The sequence below is a fragment of the Eptatretus burgeri genome, chromosome 2 (assembly GCF_056783735.1).
Source record: "Eptatretus burgeri isolate ZD-2024b chromosome 2, Ebu_testis_v1, whole genome shotgun sequence".
Taxonomy (NCBI): domain Eukaryota; kingdom Metazoa; phylum Chordata; class Myxini; order Myxiniformes; family Myxinidae; genus Eptatretus; species Eptatretus burgeri.
In genome coordinates this window covers 144354174-144379942 of record NC_140962.1, presented here as the reverse complement: position 1 = coordinate 144379942, position 25769 = coordinate 144354174, and the positions used below count along the sequence as shown (strand labels likewise).

Below are 25769 nucleotides of genomic sequence, written 5' to 3'. Positions count from 1 at the left end.
GGATCTTAAGTTTTGACCCAGGAAACACGTAAAACCAGTAGTTTTGACTCTTCATTCAGCACCTCGAGGGACCAAAAAGGATATCCAGAGTCTCCACAAAGATGACTGCATCATCTGTGAAATCAAGGTCAGAGATCTCGACATTCCCAAACGATGCACTGCAAATAAAATTGATCTCTCCGATATCCTCCTCATAAGCCAGTCCAAACAAGTGCTGAAAAGAGTGGGGGCCAGTACACACCCCTGACAAACTCCAGCAACAATTGGAAATGTCAGAGATGGTATCGCCACATCTCACAGCACTCTCAGTACCAGAGTATAGTGCAGGCATCAGATTGATCAGTTTTGGTGGCATCCCACGAAGGCCAATAATCTTCCAGAGGGCATCCCGATTCATTGAATCAAATGCTTTACAGAGATTAACAAAGGCTGCAAGCAGCCTCTGCCGAAACTCTCGTCTGCGTTCGGTGAGGACCCGAAGAGCAAGGATACGGTCAATTGTTGACCTCTTTGGTGTAAAGCCTGACTGCTCTGGACGCTGGTGCTCAAGCAGATGGTGGCGAACCCGATCAAGAATTATCTGAGCAAAGACCTTGCCAGGCACTGAGAGCAGCGTCACCCCTCAGTAGTTGTTGCAGTCTTAGCAATCATGTTTCCCTTTCCAGACGGGGACAACAAGGCCCCTCTTCCAGTCAGTTGGGATGATGCCTGTGTTCCAGACGGAGCACAGAACTGCATGCAAAGACATGAGAACAGCATTTCCACCAGCCTTGAGAGTAGTGACAAATAGGAGGCTTTTCCGCAGTAATGTCTACCATTTCTCAGTCGCAATATTTGCTCGCTTATGCTCACCCATATTTCTCATTTTCCAAATGGTACACATTTCTTTGTCATTGCGCTCCTCTTTGACACTACTCCCCCCTACCGGGGGCTGGGCTTCGCCCCCTTTCATATGATCATTTCTTGAATCAAATTGATTCATCATAACAAGAGTGTTTTATTTTCAGGAATAACTTTATTCCTCAATTAAAGATAATGCACCGGTGGCCCGTTAAAACCCCCAACCCCATGTTTTATTAATACTTGTACTTTAAACCCATAAGGTAATGCATTTATTCCATCACTCATGATATATATTTTATCATCAAATGCTGTTCGAGATTTCTTCCTGACAGTCTTTGAGAATATTTTGTGTTTATAATTTCGAATAAGATTCATCTCTCTATAAACATCCTTTCTCTTCCATATACATTCAAGGTAATATTGAAAGTTCATGGTCTCTTTCAATACACTCTTCTTTAGATCTTTAAGTTTCTTTTCACATTTGAATTCATTTAATCCTCTAAGTATTTATAAGCATATGTCTTTGATCTAATACCTACAAATTCACTTCGTATCTTCTCACCGAATTCATCTTTAAATTTTCCAACAACCTTTTTATTCTTATTTGAAAAGAGTGTGTTAGGTTCATAATTTCTTGTCATAAATATCTTCATCTTCTTTCATATCCTTATAAACATCATCTGAAATTATCCCTAGTATGAAGCTATCCATATCCATATAGAGCAATACAATATTCTCACCACATCTTTTCTTTAGATTATTATAAAAGTAATCAGAAATTAAATACTTTGAAAGATCTAAAACAGATGTTCTCGCATAAATGGGTTTATCCATCTTTATACTCTCTTTATTCACATGAACAGCACAAAAATTATCTGTAAATATTTCTACTCTTTTAAAGCTTGGTTTATTTATCAACTTCTCTACCTGCTTCCAAGTTGTAGCAAGTCTTACATTTTGTCGATTTTTTTTCCTAATATTTTCCATCGTTTTAGCAAATACAGAATTATTCATCAACTTATAAAAGTCCTTCTCAAAATCATTATTAGCCTTTGTTCTCATCCTCATATTATAATCAATATATTGACCGAACCACTGACTGACTAAACTTTAGTACCTTACATACCTTTTTGACTTGTAGTCCTGCTTCTATAAGTTGCTTTAGATTTCTTTGATGTAAAACATACTTTACTTCTCTTTATCAAACAATGCTGTGAGTAATTTAGTTGACAGAATATATTTAAACTCATTTGAAGAACTAAAGAAATGTTGTTGATAACCACCGAATACCTCTTGATTGGGGTTCTCTTTTTCAGCTCCATAAGGAAGGTCTTTATGTTTGTTATGAAGTTTTCGAAGATAGTTTAAATCTTCTTCAAAATAATACCCATAATCCTTTTTATCTAAATATTCTTGACATGTGGAGATTATATCATGTAAGATAGATTTCAACTCGTATTCTTTTACCCATTTATAATTACCATAGAGTTGAGATTCAGACATTGCCCAGCCTTACAAGTTATTAGCATCAAAGTATATGAAGTAAGATGTGGGCTTATCAGGTGAGAAGTCTGGAAGATATTTATTATTTGCCTTAGCATATATCTTTGAACAAACTTATGAAATTCCTCCTCTTTTAGCATTCTCAATCAAGACCATATCTGCATCACTAAGAAGATCAAGGGGTTGCTTCGTCATTTTTAACAGCGTTCCAGGCGAGTCCAGGAGATGTATAATAATGGACAGGATCAAGTCCATCGGAATCTTTATTATGACAAACTTCTCGTATTATCTCGAACACATCAGCGAGTCATAAAACATTAGTTATTAAATAAAGGTCATGATATTCACCAATATTCTTTCTCTCAAACTCTTTCAAATTTGTTTTGCTCTTTCATACTCTTCACCCGGAATATGACATCTTCCCAACGTGTTATAAAAACGCTTTTGAGGAGGAAGTCTTGTTTCTTTAAATCTTTCAAAGGGATCCATATAATCATATGGGTAAATGCCCTTTGTCGTAAGAAGAGAAATGTCTTTACCCAAGTTAGCTTCAGTCCTAAATTGATGAGAAAGTGATGTTTGAAATCAAAGAACTTAGAGGGCTTGTAATAAATTGATGAGTCAAGAAATCTAATATTTTGCATTTACACCCATTTCATGAGCATAAATCTGTTTTGTAAATGAGATGTAATTAACCTCCGCCATCGAAGATCGGAGGTTACTGTTTTCACCCCTTTCTGTTTGTTTGTTTGCTTGTGAACAGTATTATGGAAAAACTCCTCGACGGATTTCGACGAAGCTTGGTGGGGGGGTTAGGTATGGTCCAAGGATCATGCCATAAAATTTTGGACTTGGTCCAAAATCCAATATGGCTGCTATGGTGACCATTTTGAAAAAATATATATATTTTTTTTTTTGCATTTCTACATATTTTAAGTGATTTCCAACCCCCACCCCCCAAAAAAAAATTGTTAGAGAAAAAATAAATTTGCAACTTTTTTTTCAACAAAATTTCGATTTTTTTTTTTTGCATTTCTACATGTTTTAAGTGATTTCCAACCCCCCCCCCCAAAAAAAAAAAATTGTTAGAGAAAAAAAAATTTTTGCAACTTTTTTTTTTTCAACAAAATTTCGATTTCTTTTTTTTGCATTTCTACATGTTTTAAGTGATTTCCAATCCCTGCCCCCAAAAAAAATGTTGGTGAAAAGAACTATAACTGTCAGCACTGTTGACATCATATTTAATGAATAAGATATAAGGTTCACTTGAGTGACCCAGCAGTATTGGCGGCGGAGGTTTTGCACTCTCTCGAGTGCTCCCCCTCTCGTTTTGATCTGTATTTGGAATTATGGTGAATAATATGACTTCTTCAATTTCCTTCAGTGGAAGGGCTTTTAGTATATCTGGAAGAACATCGATGAAAGTAGCTCCACCAAAAGTTTCTCCTCTCCTTATGGCAATATATTCAAAACTAGAAAAAGCAATGAAACAAGAAAAAGTATTAAAAAAGAAAAGCATTATGGATGAAGATTTAGAAAGAAAAGATAAGACCATCAGCAATATGCAAGGAGAAATTTGTATTTTTTTCAACAACCCCAAAGATGTAAATCTTGATGAAATAAAGGATGTTAATATATCAGGTGAAATGACATTTCATTCAGTAGTAGTTAAGGACCATTTTAACATTCCCTTTAATATTAAAAATGCAGTAGTTGAATCTTTTAATGAAAAAAGTATACAGATATAGATGGTAATGTTTTTTCCACTAATTAAATATGAGTCATTATTCAAGTGAAGATTTTGAAGATGTTGAGAGTGATGATAGTATCTATGTTGGAACAGAAGACAGTTGTGACATGTAGAATCCGTGTTCAAACGATAGTTTTGAAAGTAGTTTTATTGATAATTGTGAAAGCACCATTGAAAGTACCGAAGATGAATTTTGTTTGAAGTAAAGTTTTAATTTTTTAAATATGAATAGTATACTAGATCTTGAGCCTTTTGAATTCCCTGATTTATCACATGTCAAATTTAAGAATTGTTCTGCATGTGATTGAGTGGGATTAAACACAGAGTGAAAAGCCCATAAAACAATGTATATTCTGTGATTATCTTCAAATTCATGAAAATAGAGAGTATAAAAGGAACATACAGTAACTGTTTCAAAATTCCACCAAAATGACTTGCTTTACAAGATTAATAAAATAAATAAATGTGAAGTATGAGGGTGATAATACACCTTTTCTTGCAAGAGAAGAGACTGAACAAATGAGGGTAATGTTTCATGTATTGATGATTTATATGATTCATGTTTGTCATTTTCAGGGAAATATCAACACAAGATGTTGTATAAATAAAATAATGGATTATCTTGAAATTAAACCTGAACTCAGGATAAAATATAGTTTCCAAAAAAGCTTATAAAAAATTAAATAATTCATTATATATATATATATATATATATATATATATATATATATATATATATATATATATATATGTAAATGAATTATTTTTTTTTTACCCATATGGGAATATATGATAAAATTTAACAACCATAAAAAATCTTTCAAATTCATGAATATGTCTCAGTTGGTTCAAGTGGATGTGGAAAAAACCTGCCTGCTTTTAAAGATGCTCCTTGCTCCCAACTTTTTAGACTTTGATAATTTAATTATTTTCACAAAGTCAAATTTTCAACCCGACTATCAACTACTCTCACAAGGTTTTCATGCAGGTCTTTTAAAAAGAAGACATAATTGGTTTATTTAAACTTCAAAACAAACTCAATGATTATAACATTGAAGATATAATACAACTATTTTGTGAAACGCAGAAATGTAAAAACAAATCAAAACCTATAACTTGTATTCGTAGTGATAATGTGGATGATATCCCTTCACCCCAAGATTTGGATAAATCAAAAAAGAATCTCGTTATCTTTGATGATTGTGTTAATGAGAGAAACCAAACAGTTATGGATCGTTATTTCACAAGAGGAAGGCATTGTTCTTGTAATTGTATTTATCTTAGCCAATCATACAATCAACTCCCTCATCGCTCGATAAGAAATAATGCTAATACCTTTATTTTATTCAAGTTAAATTCAGGAGATACACACATTTTTTGGAGAGACAATTGTTCTGCATTGTGTAGTCAAAAAGAATTTGAGGAGTATATGAAACACACAACTGTAAGACATAAATATTTTATTGTGAAACAAGATGAGATACTAAATTATATTTTCCAATAAATAAATTTTTTTTTTTTTTTTTTTGTATACCTTGGTCGAGGCTCGTATGAGAGCTAACACACAACTCACAGCAAGGAGGCATGAGACAAGAGGGGTGGGAGTGGAAGGGACAAAACATTGGGGAACAGACACAGGTGAACTGTGGAAGGGAGAGGGATGGGGATGGGACGGGGAACATGGCGAGGGGAAGATGGACATTAAAGGGACTTTCAGGAAGGAAAGCAGGAGAATTGAAGGAAGTGGGCTTGGGTGGATTATCGGGCGTAGAAAAGATCGAGGATTTGGATGGGGGAAGATAAGAGGTGGTGGTGAACAGCTGTTTTGAAAGCCTGAAGGGAAGAATGGGAAAGAATAGAGTGAGGAAGTTTATTCCAAAGGCGGGAAAAAAGAGGAATGAAAGAGTGAAGATGAGCAGTGATTCGTGATTTTGGTAGTTTTACCAGAAGGGGGTTGTTGGCGGACCTTGAGCGCCCTGTGGAAATGTGGTTGGGACAAATCGAAGAGAGAGCAGGGGGGGCAAGGCTGGAGAGGAGTCGGTAGAAGACAGAAAGACCACCGACCAACCTGCGGTGATTGAGTGAGAGGCCCAAAGACTCAGCTTCATTGCGGGAGATGCCAATGATCTTAAAAGCCCTGGTTTCGACAGCGTGAAGTCGAGAAAGGTGGGAGGCAGGAGCACCAGCCCAGAGGGGAGAGCAGTACTCCATCAGGCTACGGACAAAAAGAATGAATGTGAAATAATAAGAAAGAATAAGAAATGAATGTGAAAGAATGAGTAAGAAGGTTGAAGGAGTATCAACAGTTGTTTTCAAAAGTTGTAAAACAACAGGAAGACATAAAGAAGAAACGTAGACAGAAACGAATGGGTGAAGAAGTGTTTGAAAGAAAACAAGAGAAAATTTTAAAACCACTTTGAAAAAAAAAGTCTCAACAAATGTCTGCAGTTCCAACGATAGAATACACCCCTAAAAAAAACTTCAAATGATAAAAGATTTTCGTCAAATGATGCATAAAGAATTGGAAGATGGAGAATAATTAGAATATGATGATGAAGGATTATTTCAACAATTGGAAGAGATAAATCAACCCCTGATTATGTTGTGAATGCTCTCCAAAACAATGAATATTCAAGAGATTCAAAAACCATAGCAGGCCTCATTCCAACAGAACAACCAGTAATATTCCATCTTGTTCAAGAAAAGGGATTGATATTTAATGATGAATTCAGGTTCTTGAGTTCTGTTCAACATATGTTAAATTAACTCCGAGATTGATGTTTCTTCTTACAAAAGATGGAAGACAAGGTTCAACTGTGAGGGGTGAATCAAGTTATTTCCATAAACCATTGAATATAGAAAATGAGGATGATTGAGCAAATATTGATTGACTAAACTCGCTTGATTATGGAGTTTCTGTTGCCAGTAAAGGAAGGAAGAATGAAAAGGAGAAACACATTATTGAGGCTTTAAGTCGGCTTGGTTCAGGTGTTAGTTTTCTACCAAATGACCCATCACAATTAGTTAATAGACTGTTGTTATTGTTAGATAGTAAGAAGGCTGGAAATAACAATTGTTTCAATGAAGCATCACCATTTTCAACCAGTTAATGAACATGAAAATAATTAATAAATGTCGATACAAAGACATTTTATCCCATGTTAAATGAGTTAAATTCTCTCTCATGATGAAAATGAAAAAAATATCATCAATTGTAGATGTTAATGAGAATTATTTTTTATTGTTGAAAGATGATAAAGAAGTACGTATATTTACAGATAAGTTAATGGTGGAATGACTGCCACTGAATGTTGGAAGACGATTTAACAAGTCTTCTTTGCAAGACTATTTAACAAGTATGGTGTTTCAGAAAAATAAAAACTTAGAAATGTATCAGAAAATAAAAACTTTTTAAAACTTAGAAATGAGAAGCACAATCCTTTGTTTTAATTTCACGAGTGATCACACATCTTCTTTCCCATACACTACAACTTGACGCAACAAAGACAATAAAGAATGAGGCGTCTTTATTGTCTATGGAAACTTATAATACCTTGTTTAATATCACAGAGAAAAATGACAAGTTTAATTATAATCTGGGAAGCAGTAACAAAACTATAACAGTTTCACCCGGAGCTTCCGAGATTTCTCAAATATCTTCCGAAATTGCTCGCCTTATGAAAGAACAGGGTGATGAACCAAAAATTATTGTTATAGATATTCAAAAGCATACTTCAAAATCAACGATTAAACTGAAAAATAACTGCAAGGTTGATTTCACAATTGATAATTATTCATTCAGAGAGTAATTGGGTTTCTACTCAAAAAAGATTGAAACTAAAGTAATCACAGGTTTTACAGTGATAATGTCGTTCAAATATCCTCAGGCATAAATTCGGTATTAATTCACTGTGATTTGATTGATGGTGCTTATAATTATGGAATAAGAACAAATACAATATTTTCATTCAGCGCATACTCAACCCCAATTGGTTATAAATTCAATATGGAACCAAAAAACCTGATTTATGTTCCCGTGTCAGGAAAAACCATTTAAAGAATAAATTTTAGGATAACCGACCAAGATAATCGAATGATTTCTTTTCATGGAGAAATTACATCCATCAGAATTCGCCGACATTAATTTTTCCAAGAAATAAATACGATGGTTATTGTGAGGAAACACAACTTGGGGAAATATAAAATAATTACAGGGGATGGGATGTTCCTTTCCCCATACTATAAGGGTGAAGGTATGTATCGAGGATATTGTAAACCTAAGAGACAACGGGGTGTAGGGAATCAATTTATAAGTAAAGGAGATTGGATAATTGACACAAATGGGAATAGGTTCATCTATTATTCAACATAAAGACCAAATTAGTTCAACTGCTTCTGCTGTGGGAAATGTCACGGGTGCTATAAAGAGTATAAAAGACGCCCAAAAGGAATCCCATAAATTGCAAGCAATAAAAGAAATGAAGAATGGCAAAACTCGGTTGTCTCACTAAGTACGACAGAAAATAATTCAAATACTTGGGTCAGGGTTTCAAAAGTTTTAACATTTTTTTTTTCCTAAATAAATACAAGTAAATAAATCACCCTCTCTCTGTTCTATTCACCCTCTCATTCTCTCAAGGTCATCTGCCATCTGCTTGGAAATCAGCAAACATCACTACCCTGCACAAAAAGGTGCAAAAACAGATCCCTGCAACTACAGACCAATCAGCCTTCTCCCAATTATCAGCAAGGTTATGGAATCCATCATCGCTTCAGACATCAAATCCTTCCTCTTCTCCAATGGCTTGATTTCTGATCATCAATTTGGTTTCCGACCAGGTCACTCTACCCTGGTTTTGCTGCTTCTGCTCTCCCAACAATGGATGGAAGTCCTCAATGCCAGACAGGAAATCCGAGCCGTATCCCTGGACATATCACGTGCTTTTGACAGTCTGGCACCCTGCCCTGCTCACCAAACTCTCTTCCCATGGTATCCAAGGCCATCTCCACTCATGGCTCGCAGACTTCCTCTCCTGTCGCAGTCACCGTGTGGCCCCAAATGGAGTTCTTTCATCCCCCCTTCCTGTCCAGGCTGGAGTTCCTCAAGGTAGCGTTCTGGGCCCTGCTCTTTTTCTGGTTTTCATCAATGATCTCTCCAACTCTCTGGAAAATCCTCTCTATCTCTTTGCTGATGACTCCACCCTCTGCCGTACCATCGGTCATCCCTCAGACCAGCAAGCAGCAGCCTCTTCGCACACTGCTGATCTGGATAAAATCACAAACTGGTCCAACACATGGAACATGTCTTTCTTTCCAGACAAATCTCACACTCTCACGATGTCTCTTCGAAAGGACCATTTAGAAAACCCCCCCATCCACTTTCTCAACAATCCTCTGGAATAAGTCCTTTCTTTCAAGCTTCTGGATCTCACTAACTGCCATGACCTTTCCTGGGAAAGCCGCATTTTAAACCTCGCCTCTAAAGCCAGTCACCGACTGGGAATCCTCCGTCGTGCAAAGTCCTTCCTCGGCCCACCTGAGCTCCTGACCACTTACAAAGCTTTTGTCCACAGCCTGATGGAGTACTGCTCTCCCCTCTGGGCTGGTGCTCCTGCCTCCCACCTTTCTCGGCTTCACGCTGCAGAAACCAAGGCATTTCAGATCATTGGCATCTCCCGCAATGAGGCTGAGTCTTTGGGCCTCTCACTCAATCACCGCAGGTTGGTCGGTGGTCTTTCTGTCTTCTACAGTCTCCTCTCCAGCCTCGCCCCCCCTGCTCTCTCTGCGATTTGTCCCCACCGCATTTACACAGGGCGCTCAAGGTCCGCCAACAACCCCCTTCTGGTAAAACTTTCAAAATCACGAATCACTGCTCACCTTCACTCTTTCATTCCTCTTTTTTCCTGCCTTTGGAATAAACTCCCTCACTCTTCATTCACATTCTTCCCTCCAGGCCTTCAAAACAGCTGTTCACCACCACCTCTTATCATCCCCCATCCAACTCCTCAATCTTTTCTACCCCTGATAATCCACCCAAGCCCACCTCCTTCAAATTCCCTGCTTTCCTTCCTGAAAGTCCCTGTAATGTCCATCTTCTATTCCCCATGTTCCCCGTCCCATCCCTCTCCCTTCCACAGACCTCCTAATGTCTCTGTTTTGTTTTGTCTGTAATGTCTCAAAACCCACTGTTTTGTCCTTCCCACTCCCTCTTCCCACTCCCTTTTCCCGGTGTGTACCCCGGTCAGAATAGGTACACCGTATCCCTGCGTGTCGTAAAAGGCGACTAAAAGGGTTGGCGTCAGGAAGGGCATCCGGCCATAAAAACATCGCCTCAAAAGGAAACCATGATGAGTACAACTGATGGGCAGGTACAGCCCGAAGTACCCCGTGGGGGTCCTCACCCCCTCTCGTTAAAACTCAAGGTGGGGAACCCGATCGAAACAAGGGAGGAAATTTTTCCATTTATGATGACCAATCGTCTGATGCCCCACATGGAGATCGGTTTCTGAGGTTTGGTACATGGAATGTAGGGACAATGACAGGGAGATCTGGAGAAGTGGTTGAAACATTGGTCAGAAGAAGAGTGGACATATGTTGTGTGCAGGAGACACGGTGGAAGGGAAGTGGTGTGAGAATGGTGAAGGGAAGGCAGGGGCAGAAGTACAAGTTTATGTGGCAAGGGTGCCCGGAAGGCGTGCATGGTGTTGGTGTAATGTTTTCTGAGGAGTTTGTAGACAGTGTAGTGAGTGTGACTAGAGTGAGTGAAAGGTTGATGATGGTGAGAATTGTGATCGGAAATCTGTTGGTGAACGTCATCTCGGGATATGCCCCACAGGTCGGTTGAAGCGATGAAGAGAAGAACATGTTCTGGTGTGCGATGGAGAAGTTGATGGAAAATGTGAAAGATGAGGAAGTTGTTGTGGTTGGAGGAGACTTGAATGGACATGTGGGAAGGAGTCCAGACGGTTTTGAGGGAGTCCATGGGGGTTATGGATATGGTGTGAGAAATGGAGAAGGTGAAAGGATCTTGGAGTTTGCTGATGGAGCTGATTTGTTGCTCTGTAATACTCAATTCCAGAAAGCGAATAATAAGCTTATTACATACACGTCAGGTGGGTTGACGACAACCATTGACTACCTGATGGTGCGTCAGCGAGATAGGGGAAACCTCCGGGACACAAAGGTGATCCCAGGGGAGGAGACTGTTTCGCAGCACCACCTGGTTGTCTGCGATATAAGGGTGAAAGGTGCGCGGAGAATTCGGCGGGTGAAGTACCAACCGAGGATGAAGGTGTGGAGGTTGAAAGAGGCGACAGTGAAGGAAGCATTAAGAGAGAGGCTGAGTATGGTTGAAGATGATGTGGTTGAGCTTGAAAGTGGTTGGATGTCAATGAAAGCTAGTCTATTGGGAGCCGTTGGTGAGGTATGTGGATGGACAAAAGGACCACCGAGGCACTCGGAAACATGGTGGTGGGATGATGAAGTTGGAAAGACGATTGAAGAGAAGAGGAAGAAGTTCAAGGAATGGCAAAAGGCAAAGGATACAGTGGAAGAAGAGGCTGCACATGAGAGTTATAAGGAAGCCAAGAAGGCTGCAAAGAAAGAGGTTGCAAAGGCGCAGGAGGCCCATAGGAAAATGTTTGGAGAACGCTTGGATTCGGAGGAGGGTAAGAGATCGGTATTCAGGATGGCAAAGCAGATAGCGAGAGAGAGATTTGATGTGACGGGGGTGAGTTGCTTTAAGGATGAAGTGGGACAAATTGTTGTGGATTCAGATGGAATTAAAGGAAGATGGAAGAGATATATGGAAAGGCTGTTGAATGTAGAAAATGAATGGGATAGAAACATCGAGAGTAACCCAGTTTTAGGACCAGCAGAGAAGATAACTGAGAAGGAAGTTGAGGAAGCTATAAGAGCAACGAAGAGTAGAAAAGCAGGAGGGCCGACGGGAGTTGTGGGAGATATGTTGAAGGCAGCGGGAAGTTGGGGTGTGAAGAGAATGACAGAGATCTGTAATCTGGTGGTGAAAGAAGGCCGCATTCCAGTGGATTGGGAACCGAGTACCCTCGTCCCTCTGTACAAGGGGAAAGGTGACCCTCTGGACTGTGGCTCCTATAGAGCAATAAAGTTATTGGAGCATGGAATGAAGGTATTGGAAAGGGTGTTGGAGAAGAGGATAAGGAAGAAGGTAAAGATTGACGAAATGCAGTTTGGATTTACGCCAGGAAGAGGAACGACAGATGCAATTTTTATTGTAAGGCAGTTGCAGGAGAAGTACATGGAGAAGAGGAAGAAGTTGTTTTTTGGGTTTGTTGATCTGGAGAAAGCATTTGATAGGGTCCCACGCGAAGTAATGGCATGGGCATTGAGGAAGTTAGGAGTGGAGGAATGGTTGATCAGAGTAGTGATGGCCATGTACGAGAGAGCACGCACAGCTGTAAGGACGAAGGATGGGAACAGTGGCGAGTTTGAGGTGAGGGTAGGAGTGCACCAGGGGTCGGTACTAAGTCCACTTCTATTTGTAGTTGTGATGGAGGTGCTGGCTCGGAGAGTAAAGGAGGGTTTACTGTGGGAGCTGCTGTATGCAGATGATCTGGTGTTGATTGCAGAGAGTATGGATGGACTGAAGGAGAAGATGAACAAGTGGAAGGAATGTATGGAGGCAAAAGGTTTGAAGGTGAATATCGGAAAGACGAAGGTGATGGCAAGTGGTAAAGCATGTGGTGTGGTGGAAAGGACTGGGAAGTGGCCGTGTGCTGTGTGCAGGAAGGGTGTCGGAGTGAACTCCATTCAGTGTACAATGTGTGCTGAATGGGTTCATCGAAAATGTAGTGGGGTGAGAGGGTCATTAACCAGTGTGGCAGCTACATTCAAGTGTAAGGTGTGCATCGAGGGAGCAGCAGATGAAGGAATTGTTGAGTTGGATCTTGGAGATGGTGTGAAGCTGGAAGGGGTGAAAACATTTTGCTATCTCGGAGACATGCTGAATGGAGAAGGTGGATCAGACTCTTCGACGGTTGCTGGAGTGAGATGTGCATGGAAGAAGTTTCGGGAACTGAGTGGCGTGCTGACAAAGAGGGGAGTATCGTTGAAGCTGAAGGGAAAGGTGTATGCTTCATGTGTGAGGAGTACAATGATTTATGGGAGTGAGACATGGGTACTGAACATGGAGCAGCAACAAAGGCTGGAAAGGGTGGAAATGCGAATGGTTCGGTGGATGTGTGGAGTATCGTTGAGAGAGAGGAAGACAAATGATGACTTGCGGAAGATGATGGGAATAGAGTCTGTGATGGAGGTTGTGAAGAGAAACAGGTTGAGATGGTTGGGTCATATGTTGAGGAAGGATGAAAGTGACTGGGTGAGAGGAGTGTTGGAAATGAGTGTAGTCGGAAGTAGAGGACGGGGAAGACCGAGAAAAACTTGGCTAAATGTGGTGGAAGAGGAAATGTGGGCAAGGGGATTAAGAAGGGGAGATGCACAAAACAGGGTAAAGTGGAGAAGATTGTCATGGGGCCTGCAAGGCTAACCCCCGCTTTAGCGGGGAAAATGGCCTTTAAATGCGTGTGTGTGTGTGTGTGTGTGTGTGTGTGTGTGTGTGTGTGTGTGTGTGTGTGTGTGTGTGTGTGTGTGTGTGTGTGTGTGTGTGTGTGTGTGTGTGTGTACTCCCTCCCCTCTTGTCTCATGCCCCCCTTGATGTGCCTTGTGTGTTAGCTCTCATACGAGCCTCGACAAGGTATACAAAACAATAAGTATGGAAGCAATTGATAGTATCTATGATTTGGATGATACCATTGTCATCTCAAACTCTACTAAAAAGAAGACTACTTCAAGGTAAATGCAATAACTGGAACAGACTGGAATACAAATGGAACAAAAAGTTTTGAAATAAATAATCAACGAACTTATTTGAATCTCACCAAAAGTTTCTTGTGTTAATTTACATTCACGAAGGCTGTGAATAACACAAACGCAACACTCGTAAATGATTTCTTCTGGAAAATGTTTGAGGGTGTTCGTTTGTATATTCGAACACAAGAAGTTGAAGCCATTGATTGTCTCTGCTACATCTGAAATGATGGAATTTACACTGTATTCATTTAGTGATAGAATGGGTATGGGGGCTGTCGAAGGTTTTATTCCTAATATGGCAACGGGAACAAACACAGACCCTGGTTATCGTCAAAGAAAGGCAATGTATTATGTTGATACAAAAGCAGGTATTAGTTTTAAGCCTGGTGTTGGCGCAGTGGTAAGGGCAGTGGCTTGGGACCCAAGAGGTCCTGAGTTCAAGCCCCGTTGGGACACTGAATTAATATATGTATGTATATATATATATATATATATATATATATATATATATATATATATATATATATATATGTATTTATATAATGTGTATATATATATATATCTATATATATATATATATATATATATATGTATGTATATATATATATATATATATATATATATATATATATATATATATATATATATATATATATATATGAATATATATAAACCAAGTCGAAAACACCAGGGGGTTGACTCAGCCTGCCATCCTTCCGAGGTCGGCGAAATGAGCACCAGTTGTACTGGGCCCGGTGTATGCCCCGGTTAGAATAGGTGTACCATATCCCTGTGTGTCGTAAGAGGCGACCAGGGTTGCGTCAGGAAGGGCATCCGGCGTAAAAACCTATGCCAAATCATTATGCGGACAACAAAACGAATTTCCATACCGGATCGGTCGAGGCCCGGGTTACCAACGACCGCCACCGGTACCGGTGGTCAGCAGGGTACCAGTGGAAATTGTGCTACTGCTGGGCGAAGGAGGAGAAGGAGACGGGGAAGGCGAGTCCGGAGGCAGTGGGAGAGGGGGAAGGGTAGAAGTGTGGAGGTGAGAATTGGAACTCTGAATGTTGGGACGACTGGCAAAGGGCGAGAGTTGGCTGATATGATGTGCACAGGAGGGAAACGGAGTATATCGGGAGAAGGATGTTGAAGATGGAGCCGCCGGGCAGGAGGAGAAGAGGAAGGCCAAAGAAGAGGTTCATGGATGCGGTGAGGGCGGACATGCGGGTGGTTGGAGTGTCAATGGAAGATGTGGAGGATAGAGCAAAATGGAGACAGTTGATCCGCTGTGGCGACCCCTAGCGGGAGCAAGCCGAAAGAGGAAGAAGAAGAAAAGCAGGTATTAGTTTTACCATGGCAGTTCCTCTTAAAGGTATATTTGGATTTTGTGATCATGATGAAGTTCTCTCTTGACTTAAAATTAGATTTCAACTGCAAAGGAATGATCATGAAAATAGATTGCTTTTTGGTGCTCAGAATTTATTTGTTGTTGATGAAATTAGTTGGAATATCAGTGAATATACTCCTAATCTTAAAACATAAGAGATGTTGAGTGGAAGACTTAACTCAAAGAAGCCACTCAATGTATCATGCCTTAAAAGATGATGTCAACACGTTAAACTGAACTGAACCACTTGCATATGGAATTTGAATTCTGGAAGGAAAGCCGTGATACCTGTGGCTCATTTATAAGAAACCAGATGGAGATACTGCTACTGATATGAATAATGCGTTGAGTGATAATGCGATGGTGAAACAACTTTATGTTTCTCTAGATGGAACATTTTATCCATGAGATAGATTGGAAAATGATTGGGGTAAAAAAAATGATGATGCTGAAGCATAAAATCTTACCAAAAGGTGTGTGAAAGCAATGGAAATATAGAACCCATTTTGTATACGACAGCATTTAAAAGCCTGTATAAAATCTTCAGGATTGACCTGTGCTCAAAAGGAAACTATAAAGTCTAATAGAGTGGATACTTCCCCATACATTGAAAGAGGAGAGAGTGAAGAAGTTGCTACAAATTGCTTTTGGAAGAAACCGAATTACAGATTAATTCAGATAATGGTGTTCTGATTCGTCTCACATAATTTTTTGTTAAATAAATGAGTGGCAAAGTACCGGTATATGTTAATCAAATCAATCTTCATAAACTATCATCTTGTGTTCAAAATCAAAAGCCTTGTACGATTAACGTTAATACAATTCAGAGAAAAGGAGAAGTAAGAATTGATGTTTTGCTCACAAGAGAACAGGTGAAGATCTTGAACGATACTGGCTCACTTAAAATTAAAATGTCAAAACCAATGTTGAAGAAATATTCAATAAGAGAGATGAGTGGAGGATTTCTCTCATTTCTAATTCCTTTATTTGCTGGTTTAAGTGCAGCTGAAGCATTGACTGGTGGCATTTCAGCAGCAGTTAAATCCGCCAATGAAGGGAAGGCTCAAATCGAGGCTTAAAAAGGGTTTGGAAGGCATAACAGAGTTGGAGAAACAAATTAGTGGAAGTGGTGTAATTGTAGATTTTGTTGAAAAACTTTTGCTGATAAAGCGAGATTGGTAGTTGGAGATATGCTGTCTTCTATCGCACAAGCAGGTGTAAAATTAACTAAAGGTGGTAATGGATTATATCTTTCTCATAAATTAATGAGCATTGATGAGTGGTTCAAAGAATTTGGAAAGAATACATCAAGTTTAGAACTTGTCAAATATTGAAAGAAATTAAAAATTGATAATGTGGTTATTTGTACAAGAGATGAGTTAACAAATTTGTCTCAACATGCAAAGAATATTATTATGAATTTAGAAGATCATAATGGAAACAGTTCTCATTGGGTTTGTATTTATAATCATCAGGTTAAATATTATTTTGAAAGTTATGGTCTTCCACCACCTGCTGAAGTCATGATATTCTTATAGTGGGGCAACTTAGCTAAATATAGCATAACAATTGTGCATTTTGTGAGGAAAGCACCAAATTTGGCACACTCGTAGCCTAACATATTATGAACAGATTTAGATATTGGGCCAACTCAAATTCAGCCGCTGATGGCTGTGGCAGCGATTTTCCACTGCCATCAAAAATTTTGAGATTGCCCAATATCCAAATCTGTTCATAATATGATAGGCTACTGGTGTGCCAAATTTGGTGCTTTCCTCACAAAATGCGCAATTGTTATGCTAAGTTGCCCCACCATTACAGAATGGTGTTTTTCAAACATTTCAAGTCCAAGAATCAAATTCTAAGTGTTGTGGTCAATTATGTTTATATGTGTTATTTCAACTCAACACAAATAAATATTTTTGTGATGTTATTTTTAATCTCATATAAATGACATGTTGGAAAAGATGGTTCTTCCTTTGGTGTATTCCAAGAACTGGATATTGATTTATCAAATTATTACACAAAGGCACAGGCTGAACGACAGAAATAAAGTACAACAAAAACTATTAATATGAAAAATGCTTATAAATTAATAAATTATCCAATCCTGACTGACGCGAATGACTTGGTGCGATTAAGTGATTTATCACAATATTGTTGCGGAAATGGCCCTTAGTATGTTATTAAATGTAGGATTAGCCCAGATCCCCATTAAATGTATGTTTAGCCAGTTTGTTCGGTAAATGGATGTTACATGTGTGTCGGGAGGTATAGCAGGAATTTCATTGTTCGTGCGGTGGTGGTGTACTGAGAGGTTCTTCTTCTTCCTTCCCCTCTCCGGACGAGGCCCCGCCCAGTCGGCTAAGAGGGTGTGGCCAAGAGAAGAGAGCGCCGGGAAGGCGAAGGTGGGACTGGGAGGTGGTGCGATCGGCAGTAAGAGGAACTGCCTGAGCCACGATACGGGCGATCGGCAGTAAGAGGAACTGCCTGAGCCATGAGAAGCGGCGCGCCCCAAAAGAAAGGAGAAGTGAAAACTGCATTCGGCGAGAGGCGAGAGGGAAACTGAGCGCACCGAATCTGCCTTTTTGGCAGTAAGAGAAACGGCCTACACGTCGAGTCTGCCATTTTGGCAGTGGGAGAGGCCGCCTGCACGTCGAGTGGGGCGATCGACTTTGTGGAGGAGTGGTTTTGGCCGGCAGTGCCTCCTCGGCCACGGACCCAGCCTGCGGAGCCCAACACCTCGCTTTGGCCTTGTCTGGTGAACTGGCCAGGCGTGGACTTGTATGCTGGACCTTGTGAGGAGCCAGCTGGAGCATACCACCGTGAATCTTTCGCTCTGGTGCAATTTACTTCACGGGGTCTGAACGCGCTGAGGCTGCGTGCGTGAGGGCTGCGACAAATGGACGACGCCTCCATTTTGCCACGCGGCGTGATCGAGCTGGGTGCTCGAAACCATTGACATCAGCATGTCACAAGCCACATTCGGTCTTTTGACACTTTTCCACTCGTCCATGAAGCATCACCAAGTACTCTGTGTCTTGTCTGCATGTTGTTTAAGGTTTATCTCGTTAGGGTCCCCTTCGAAACTCGTAATCCGTATCTCCCTAGTTAAGAACGGGTTATAGATTAATTATAACATTGTCGTGAATGCTTTGCTTGTGTTGTGTTCTCCGATGTGTCCCCAATAAATCTGGCTGATTCGTATGAAGTTGCCGGTTTTAATTAATTCGTGCCGCGCCGAGGAACGATCCGCTCGATTTGAATAGAAAAAACCCAAACAGGTTAAAGACTGGGAGACTCTGCTCAGTCTCTGACAAATCCAGTCTGTAGCCGGGGGCTATTCCCACAGCTGGCAAGGCACAGGTGTATTTTGGTATCGTGATCTGAGGTGCGTAACCCGAGAATTGTGCCGAGCCAGTCGGCGTTATAACCCCAGAGACGGCGGTGATTGACATCAGTCGTCCGAATCTTTAACACTGCGGTCAAGTCGGGTGTGAGCCCCGCCACCGCTGAACCTGTAACTATATATATATCCTTAAATAAAACGGCTCTGTATTCCAAAGATACAGAAGTGTTGATTTTATCTCCGGGTCATAAAGAAGTCACAGTTCCAATTAAAATGAAATTTTATAAAGAAGGGCATATCGTTTGCATGAGAATAGAACAATGGGGATATAATATGAATGATTTATGGGATAATTGGTCATTTAAAATTAACCCAGAACACCTGGAAGAATTAAATCAGTTTTGTCAGAAAGCCTGGTGTTGGTTGAGTGATAAGGATGGCGGCTTGGGATCCAAGGGTCCTGAGTTCAAGCCCTGTTGGCCGCTGATTTAATACACCAGGGAGTTGACTCAGCCTGTTCATCCTTCCGAGGTCGGCGAAATGAGTACCAGTGTGTACTGGTAGAGGGGCACTGCATCAGCGACACAGTCGCGCTTCCAAGAAATTATGGCTACCCCGCCAGCTAAGCTGCTATATGCAATAGGAAGAAGAAGAAGAAGAAGAAGAAGAAGAAGAAGAAGAAGAAGAAGTCTCGTAAGGAAGAATATTATCCACTTGGTACCGGGAATGAGTTTTGTTGAAGCACGATTAGCAAACAACAAATAAAATAATTTAATAAGGCTAAAATCAGTAATGGTTTTGCCATAGTTTATATCATGAAAAAACAAAGAACAGGATTATATATTGAGAAAGTAAGGGAATACAAACCGATTTAAAGGCCCTGTCACACCTTGACGTTTTAGCCAGCGTATGGCAAGCTTTCAAGATGTATGTAAAACGCTGGCATACGCTGAACTATTTGTTTTTTTTCCAGTTTTGGACATATTCATAACGAGTTTGACGTCTGCATAACGTATTAGTAACGTACACAGAACGTTTCGATAACATATGGATAACTTGTATCAACAAATGCTGAGCGTGTTGTCGGCGTTCACAACCTATGCCCAACGATAGTCTAACTTTTATGCATAGCGCGCGGCAGCGTATCGCTGACGATCACGTGCCATAGCCTATTAAAAGGCTGCTGCTCGACGATTCAAATCATAACCGCACGAGACATCGAAGTGTCAAGCCGCTGTTACACCTTGACGTTTTAACCAGCGTATGCCGACGTATGAAAAATTTGCCGAATTCGCTGGCACACGTTGAATACGTTATGGGTAAGTTTTGTATATGTTAAGAGCACGCTGAAGCACGCTGGCATATGTCGTAGTACGCTGGCATACATCGTAGTATGCCGAGTACGTCGACAAATTTTCAGCATGTTGAAAATTTTTCGACGTATGCCAGCATATGACACACGTTCCGCATACGCTGGCCATAAGTTATAGGCACGTTGCGCGATCGTTGACACACGTCGACACACGTTACTTGTAAGTTACTCATAAGTCGAAACATGTCGATGTAAAGGCCCGGTCACACCTTGACGTTTTAGCCAACGTATGCCGATTTTTGAATTTTTTTTTCTAAAACGCTGGCACACGTTGAATACGTTATGGGTAAGTTTTGATAACATTGAGAGCACGCTGAAAAACACTGCCATACGTCGATGTACGTTGGCTTTAAACGTTGTACTTTTTGGTTGTCCTCAAATTTTTTCATGCTTGAAATTTCACGACGTATGCCGGCGTATGACTCACACGTTCCGCTACGCTAGCCACAAGTTGTATGCACGGTCTGCGATCGTTGACAGACGTCACCACATGCTACTTGTAAGTTAATCATAAGTTGAGACACGCCGAGGTAATGTTTAGCGTACCCGAAACTTATTTCTAACCTATGATTAACGTGTTGTTGGCACATTACGCGATCCTTGCCACACATCAACAGACGTTACTTTTAAGTTACTCATAGGCTGAAAGACGTCGGTATAATGGATCGTCCTTGCCTCAGCGTCCACGGCCACGGCCAGGACACTTATTTGCAGCATTCTTCAAACTTTTCTTCGGCATGACGAGGATGTTCACACTTCGATGTCTAGCTTGGCTATGATTCCAATTGTCCATCGGCAGCGTCTATTTAAAATAGTCGAGTTTGAGCGTTTTAACACGTTCAGAAGAAACGTTTCAAATTTCAAAACCTCAGCGTCAAAAAACAAAGGCGAATGACAGCAATTTAAATCGTTCATTGTAAACAATGAAAATAGCTGAGTGGTACCGTTTAAAAGTCGTTGAGTGTAAAAAAAATCCAATTGTTGAGTGCAAGCGTCTACTTTCAATAGTGGAGATGCAGCCATTTAAATCGTTGAGTTTATCATTTAAATCGTTAAACGCAAGGACGATCCATCATAACCCACACCCTCCCCCTCACACTCACCTTACTACTGCCAACATGAACAAACTAATACTAATACTGATACTGATACTGTTACTGCTGACATGGACATCGACTCAAAAAGGACTCGAAAACACTGTTGGGTTCCCCTTTTATGAGCAGCATTTTTATATACCAATTCCCAAAACCGCTGGGAACACGTCTTTATATGGCAGTTATAAGCTAGAAACACGTTAATTTTTTTTTTTTTGTCGACCGGAAGACGTCATTGAATACGTCTACATACGTCGATGTGTGTTGGGACTACGTAAAGAATTGGTTCAAAGCACGTCAAACATAAGTTAGAAATAAGTTTCACGTAAAAAAGACATTACCGCGACGTGTTTCGACTTATGAGTAGCTTATAAGTAGCCTTTGTGGACGTGTGTAAGCGTCCACATATCGTGTGTAAAACTTATCCCCATCGCATGCGGAACGTGTGTCATACGCCGAGTACGTCGTAAAATTTTGAACATGTTTAAAATTTCTTGACGTACTCTACTTACTACGACGTATGGTAGCGTACTTTAGCGTTGTACTCACGTATACCAAACTTACTCATACCGTATTTGACGTGCCCCAACGTTTTAGACAAATTTTTCTTAGGTCGGCATACGCTGGCAAGATCGCCAAGGTGTGACCGTGATGTTGACACTTCCATTTCTACGGCAGTTATGATTCGAATAGTTGTGCGTCAGCCTTTTAATAGGCTACGTCACGACATCGTCGGCGATGCGTGCAACGCGCTATGCCTAAGTTAGACTATCGTTGGGCATCGGTTGTGTAGGCCGACAACAGGTTCAGCATTCGTTGGTATAAGTTATCTATAACACAACGAAACGTTCTGTGTCCGTTACCAATGCGTTATACATAAGACCAAGTCGCTATGAATACGTCCGAATCTTTAAAAAAAAACATCAAAAGTTCAACGTAAGCCAGCGTTTTAGATACATTTTAATACGTTGCCATCGCTGGCTAAAACGTCAAGGTGTGACCGGGCCTTAATGTTTAGCGTCAGTGTTCCAGACTCCCTGTTTTTTTTTTGTTTTGTTTTTTTCTTCGGCATTACGGTGATGTTGACACTTCGATTTCTAGTGCGGTTATGATTTAAATCGTTGAGCAGCAGCCTATTCATTATATTATATTATAACCGCACTAGAAATCGAAGTGTCAACATCACCGTCATGCGGAAGAAAAAAAAAAACGGAGTCTGGAACACTGATGCAAAACATTACCTCGACGTGTTTCGACTTATGAGTAACTTACAAGTAACGTGTGTCGACGTGTGTCAACGATCGCGTAACGCGCCTGCAACTTATGGCCAGCGTATGCGGAACGTGAGAGTCATATACTGGCTTATGTCGAAGAATTTCAAGCATGAAAAATTTGTCGACGAGCTCGGCGTACTACGACGTATGCCAGCGTACTACGACATATGCCAGCGTACTATGACGTATGCCAGCATGCTCTTAACGTATACAAAACTTACCCATACGTATTCAACGTTGTGCCAGCGTTTTACACAAATTTTTCATACGTCGGCATACGCTGGCTAAATTGTCAAGCTGTGACAGGGCCTTAACTATGGGAAGATGGGGAGGTTTTCCTGTCATTGTATTAATCTATCATTTATTTCTGATACATCAATGACAGCAAGAAGGCTTCAAGAAAATTATCATTTCTGTGTCCAAGCATACCTTCACGAAAAGGGTATTCAGTATTTCATCAATATGTTGTACAACATAAGAATGGGGTATTTTCAATAAAAGATTGGCTTTATACTGATGTTACTAAACCAACAACTTTGGATTTAACCAACATGTAAAATAATTGAAGAATTTTTAAGTTGACAAAAAGCAAGGCTCTTAGAAATTCAGAAGAAATTTTATTGGTTTCCTGTTGTAAGAAAAAATATTTTGGATGCAGGAATATCTAGAAATCCAGGTGAATATATGTATGATATTCTATGGGGTGAAAGTGGTTCATATCAAGGATTGTAAGGGATGAGGAAGGAGTTGAAGGAACTGAGGCAAGAGAGAAGGAGGCAAGGGAGAAGAGAGAGAAGGAGGAGAGGGAGGAAAGAAAGAGAATAAATAAATGTAAAAATATGGAAACCAGAGAGATTTCTTGCATGACTGGAGGCAAGGAAGATAATGAGATTGAACATTCACCCCCCCCCCCTCCATCAATCACATTTAACATTTGTCCGCCCCCTTTCCAACAATCGCATCAAACATTCGCCCCCCCCCCGCCCTTTCCAACAATCGCATCAAACATTCGCCCCCCGCCCTTTCCATCAAACACATTTAACATTTGCCCCCCCTTTCCATCAATCACATTTAACATTCACCCCCTTCCATCAATCACATTTAGCACTCCCCCTTTCCATCAATCACATTTAACATTCGCCCCCCCTTTCTTCAATCACATTAAAATTCACCCTCTCCCCTTTCATCATTCACATTTAACATTTGCCTCCCCTCCCCTTTCCAACATTCAATTTAACATTCACCCCCCCCTCCTTTACATCAATCACATTTAACATTCTCCCTCCTTTCATCATTCATATTTAACACACACACACACACACACACACACACACACACACACACACACACACACACACACACACACACACACACACACACACACACATACACACACACACACACACACACACACACACACACACACACACACACGTCATTGCAGTAATACAAATTACAAATTCCTTCCACTCTTCGTTCTCTAGTTTTATTCCTTCACTCATTCCATGTTTGATTTTTATTTGTTGTTTGACATCAACGTGGAGAGAAAATCAGTTTCACTTCAACATCTTCATTTTAACCCAAACGGTCCCATCACTTGTTACACACTTGGTATTCACAAACATGTCCAGAAGGGATTTTATCCACACGGTGACTCGTGGAGGAGTTCAAGAGATAAAGATCATTTACATGTTTATTCTTGTGGAATGATGTGTTTAGATTTTTTTTAATGATGTTTTTATTTTCTACAATATCGAGGCTCATGGAAGAGTGAGCTCGAGAATCATGTGAAGTTCAGGAATAAACATGAAGGTTATAAAAGAAATAAATGTGTGTGTGTTTCTGTCCGTTTGTCTAACAAAGGTCTCGACCCGTGTCTTTGTGTCTTCAGATGGACGGACCCCGAGTCTGGACCCAAACTCCGCAAATCCATTGATCGTGATCTCTCAGGACCTCAGGACGGCGACTCTAACCATCATCAAACAACCCTACCCGGAACACCCCGATCGGTTTGATGTTTATGCACAAGTTGTTTCCTCTGATAGTTTCTCCTCGGGCCGTCACTACTGGGAGGTCGATGTGAGTTCAAGTAGTTGGTGCAGAATCGGAATCTGTTTAAACTCGATGAGGAGGAAATGGAGAGGGAAAGAGAGCTTATTGGGAGGGGATCCCCAGTCTTGGTGTTTCGAGAAACAGGATAACAATTACACAGCATGGCACAACAATCAATGTACCCGCCTGTCCGTGTCAGGGGATCCTGAACGGGTTGGGTTCTTGTTAGATTGCGATGCGGGAAAGTTGACGTGTTTCAGGGACTCGCGGGTCCTGCACGTGTTCAGGGGGAACTTCATGGACCCCGTTATACCCGTTATTGGGGTTTATAAATATGTTGATGAGTCCGTGCAGTTTTGCTCGTTTTGATGATTTTGTTCGTTCCGTTCTGTTCGTTATGAAAGTTTATTTCACCACCTGCAGGTTATTTTTGTCCGTCCGTGAAGTTCGGGCCTGGGTTCCCCTTTATCCGTTTCCCGATTCAAACTATGTACTGCACCATTACAGAAAAATGGGGGGGGGGTGGGGGGGGGACGGGGGGAGGGGTTATAATTTTAACAAAATAATACTCGTGATATTTACACGGGCATGAAATGTGTTTCCATGTGATTGAATTATAATCATGTTGTTGTGTATAACGGACTCTTTACCATCTGATGATTGTTTACTTTTAATAAAGTTCAGAAAGGGAACTAGTTTTATTTATTACGATCCTGAACCAGAAGTACAAATCTCTCCATAAATGTTAAATTTAAACAAAAACAATTGCCGACTTGCTGTTCGGTTTTAAAACAATTCCTTCTGATCCTCTTATTCCTCCTTCAAATTATTAAATCCTTTTTTCCAATCGATGGGGTTTACGACGTGTTTGGCCTATCGATGACGTCACATCTGAGCCCCAAAGGTGTAATTGATATCTATCTAGTTTACCTGTCCGTGAGTATCGCACAATGAAGATAAAATACTTCTCCAGGTGTGTTTAATTACCGAGTTTCTTGTGGTGCGCTGAAAAAGTGGCTTAAGCTCTCAATTCAAACCTGTTGATAAGGAACGGCTGATTTGGCAAGCACTAGCTCTTGACTTGGTCACTGAACACGCCCGAACTTCCTCACCCCTGCCCCCCCTTTCATCCCCACCTGCTGATTTGGCAGTAAAATGGAGACATGTTCACCCCCTTGATGTGTGGTTGTGCGACTTTGCTGATCCTCAGTACGCACTCCATCCAACTGGATCCCTCGGAGATTTGGACCCGGTCTCGTGCTGGTCAGTGAGTGTCATGGACTCCCTCGTACG

At 40.6% G+C, this 25769-nt stretch overlaps 1 protein-coding gene across 1 annotated transcript in view; it reads left to right on the top strand.

Moving 5' to 3' along the window:
• LOC147033411 (E3 ubiquitin/ISG15 ligase TRIM25-like) overlaps positions 1–24993 on the top strand; it is a 66614-nt gene extending 41621 nt beyond the window's left edge. The window contains exon 8 of the mRNA XM_085854293.1: positions 24316–24993. Coding sequence (XP_085710419.1) covers positions 24316–24845 — 530 coding nt within the window. The 3' untranslated portion in view covers positions 24846–24993. The remainder of the gene's footprint in view (positions 1–24315) is intronic.
• The last annotated feature ends 776 nt before the right edge of the window (positions 24994–25769 follow it).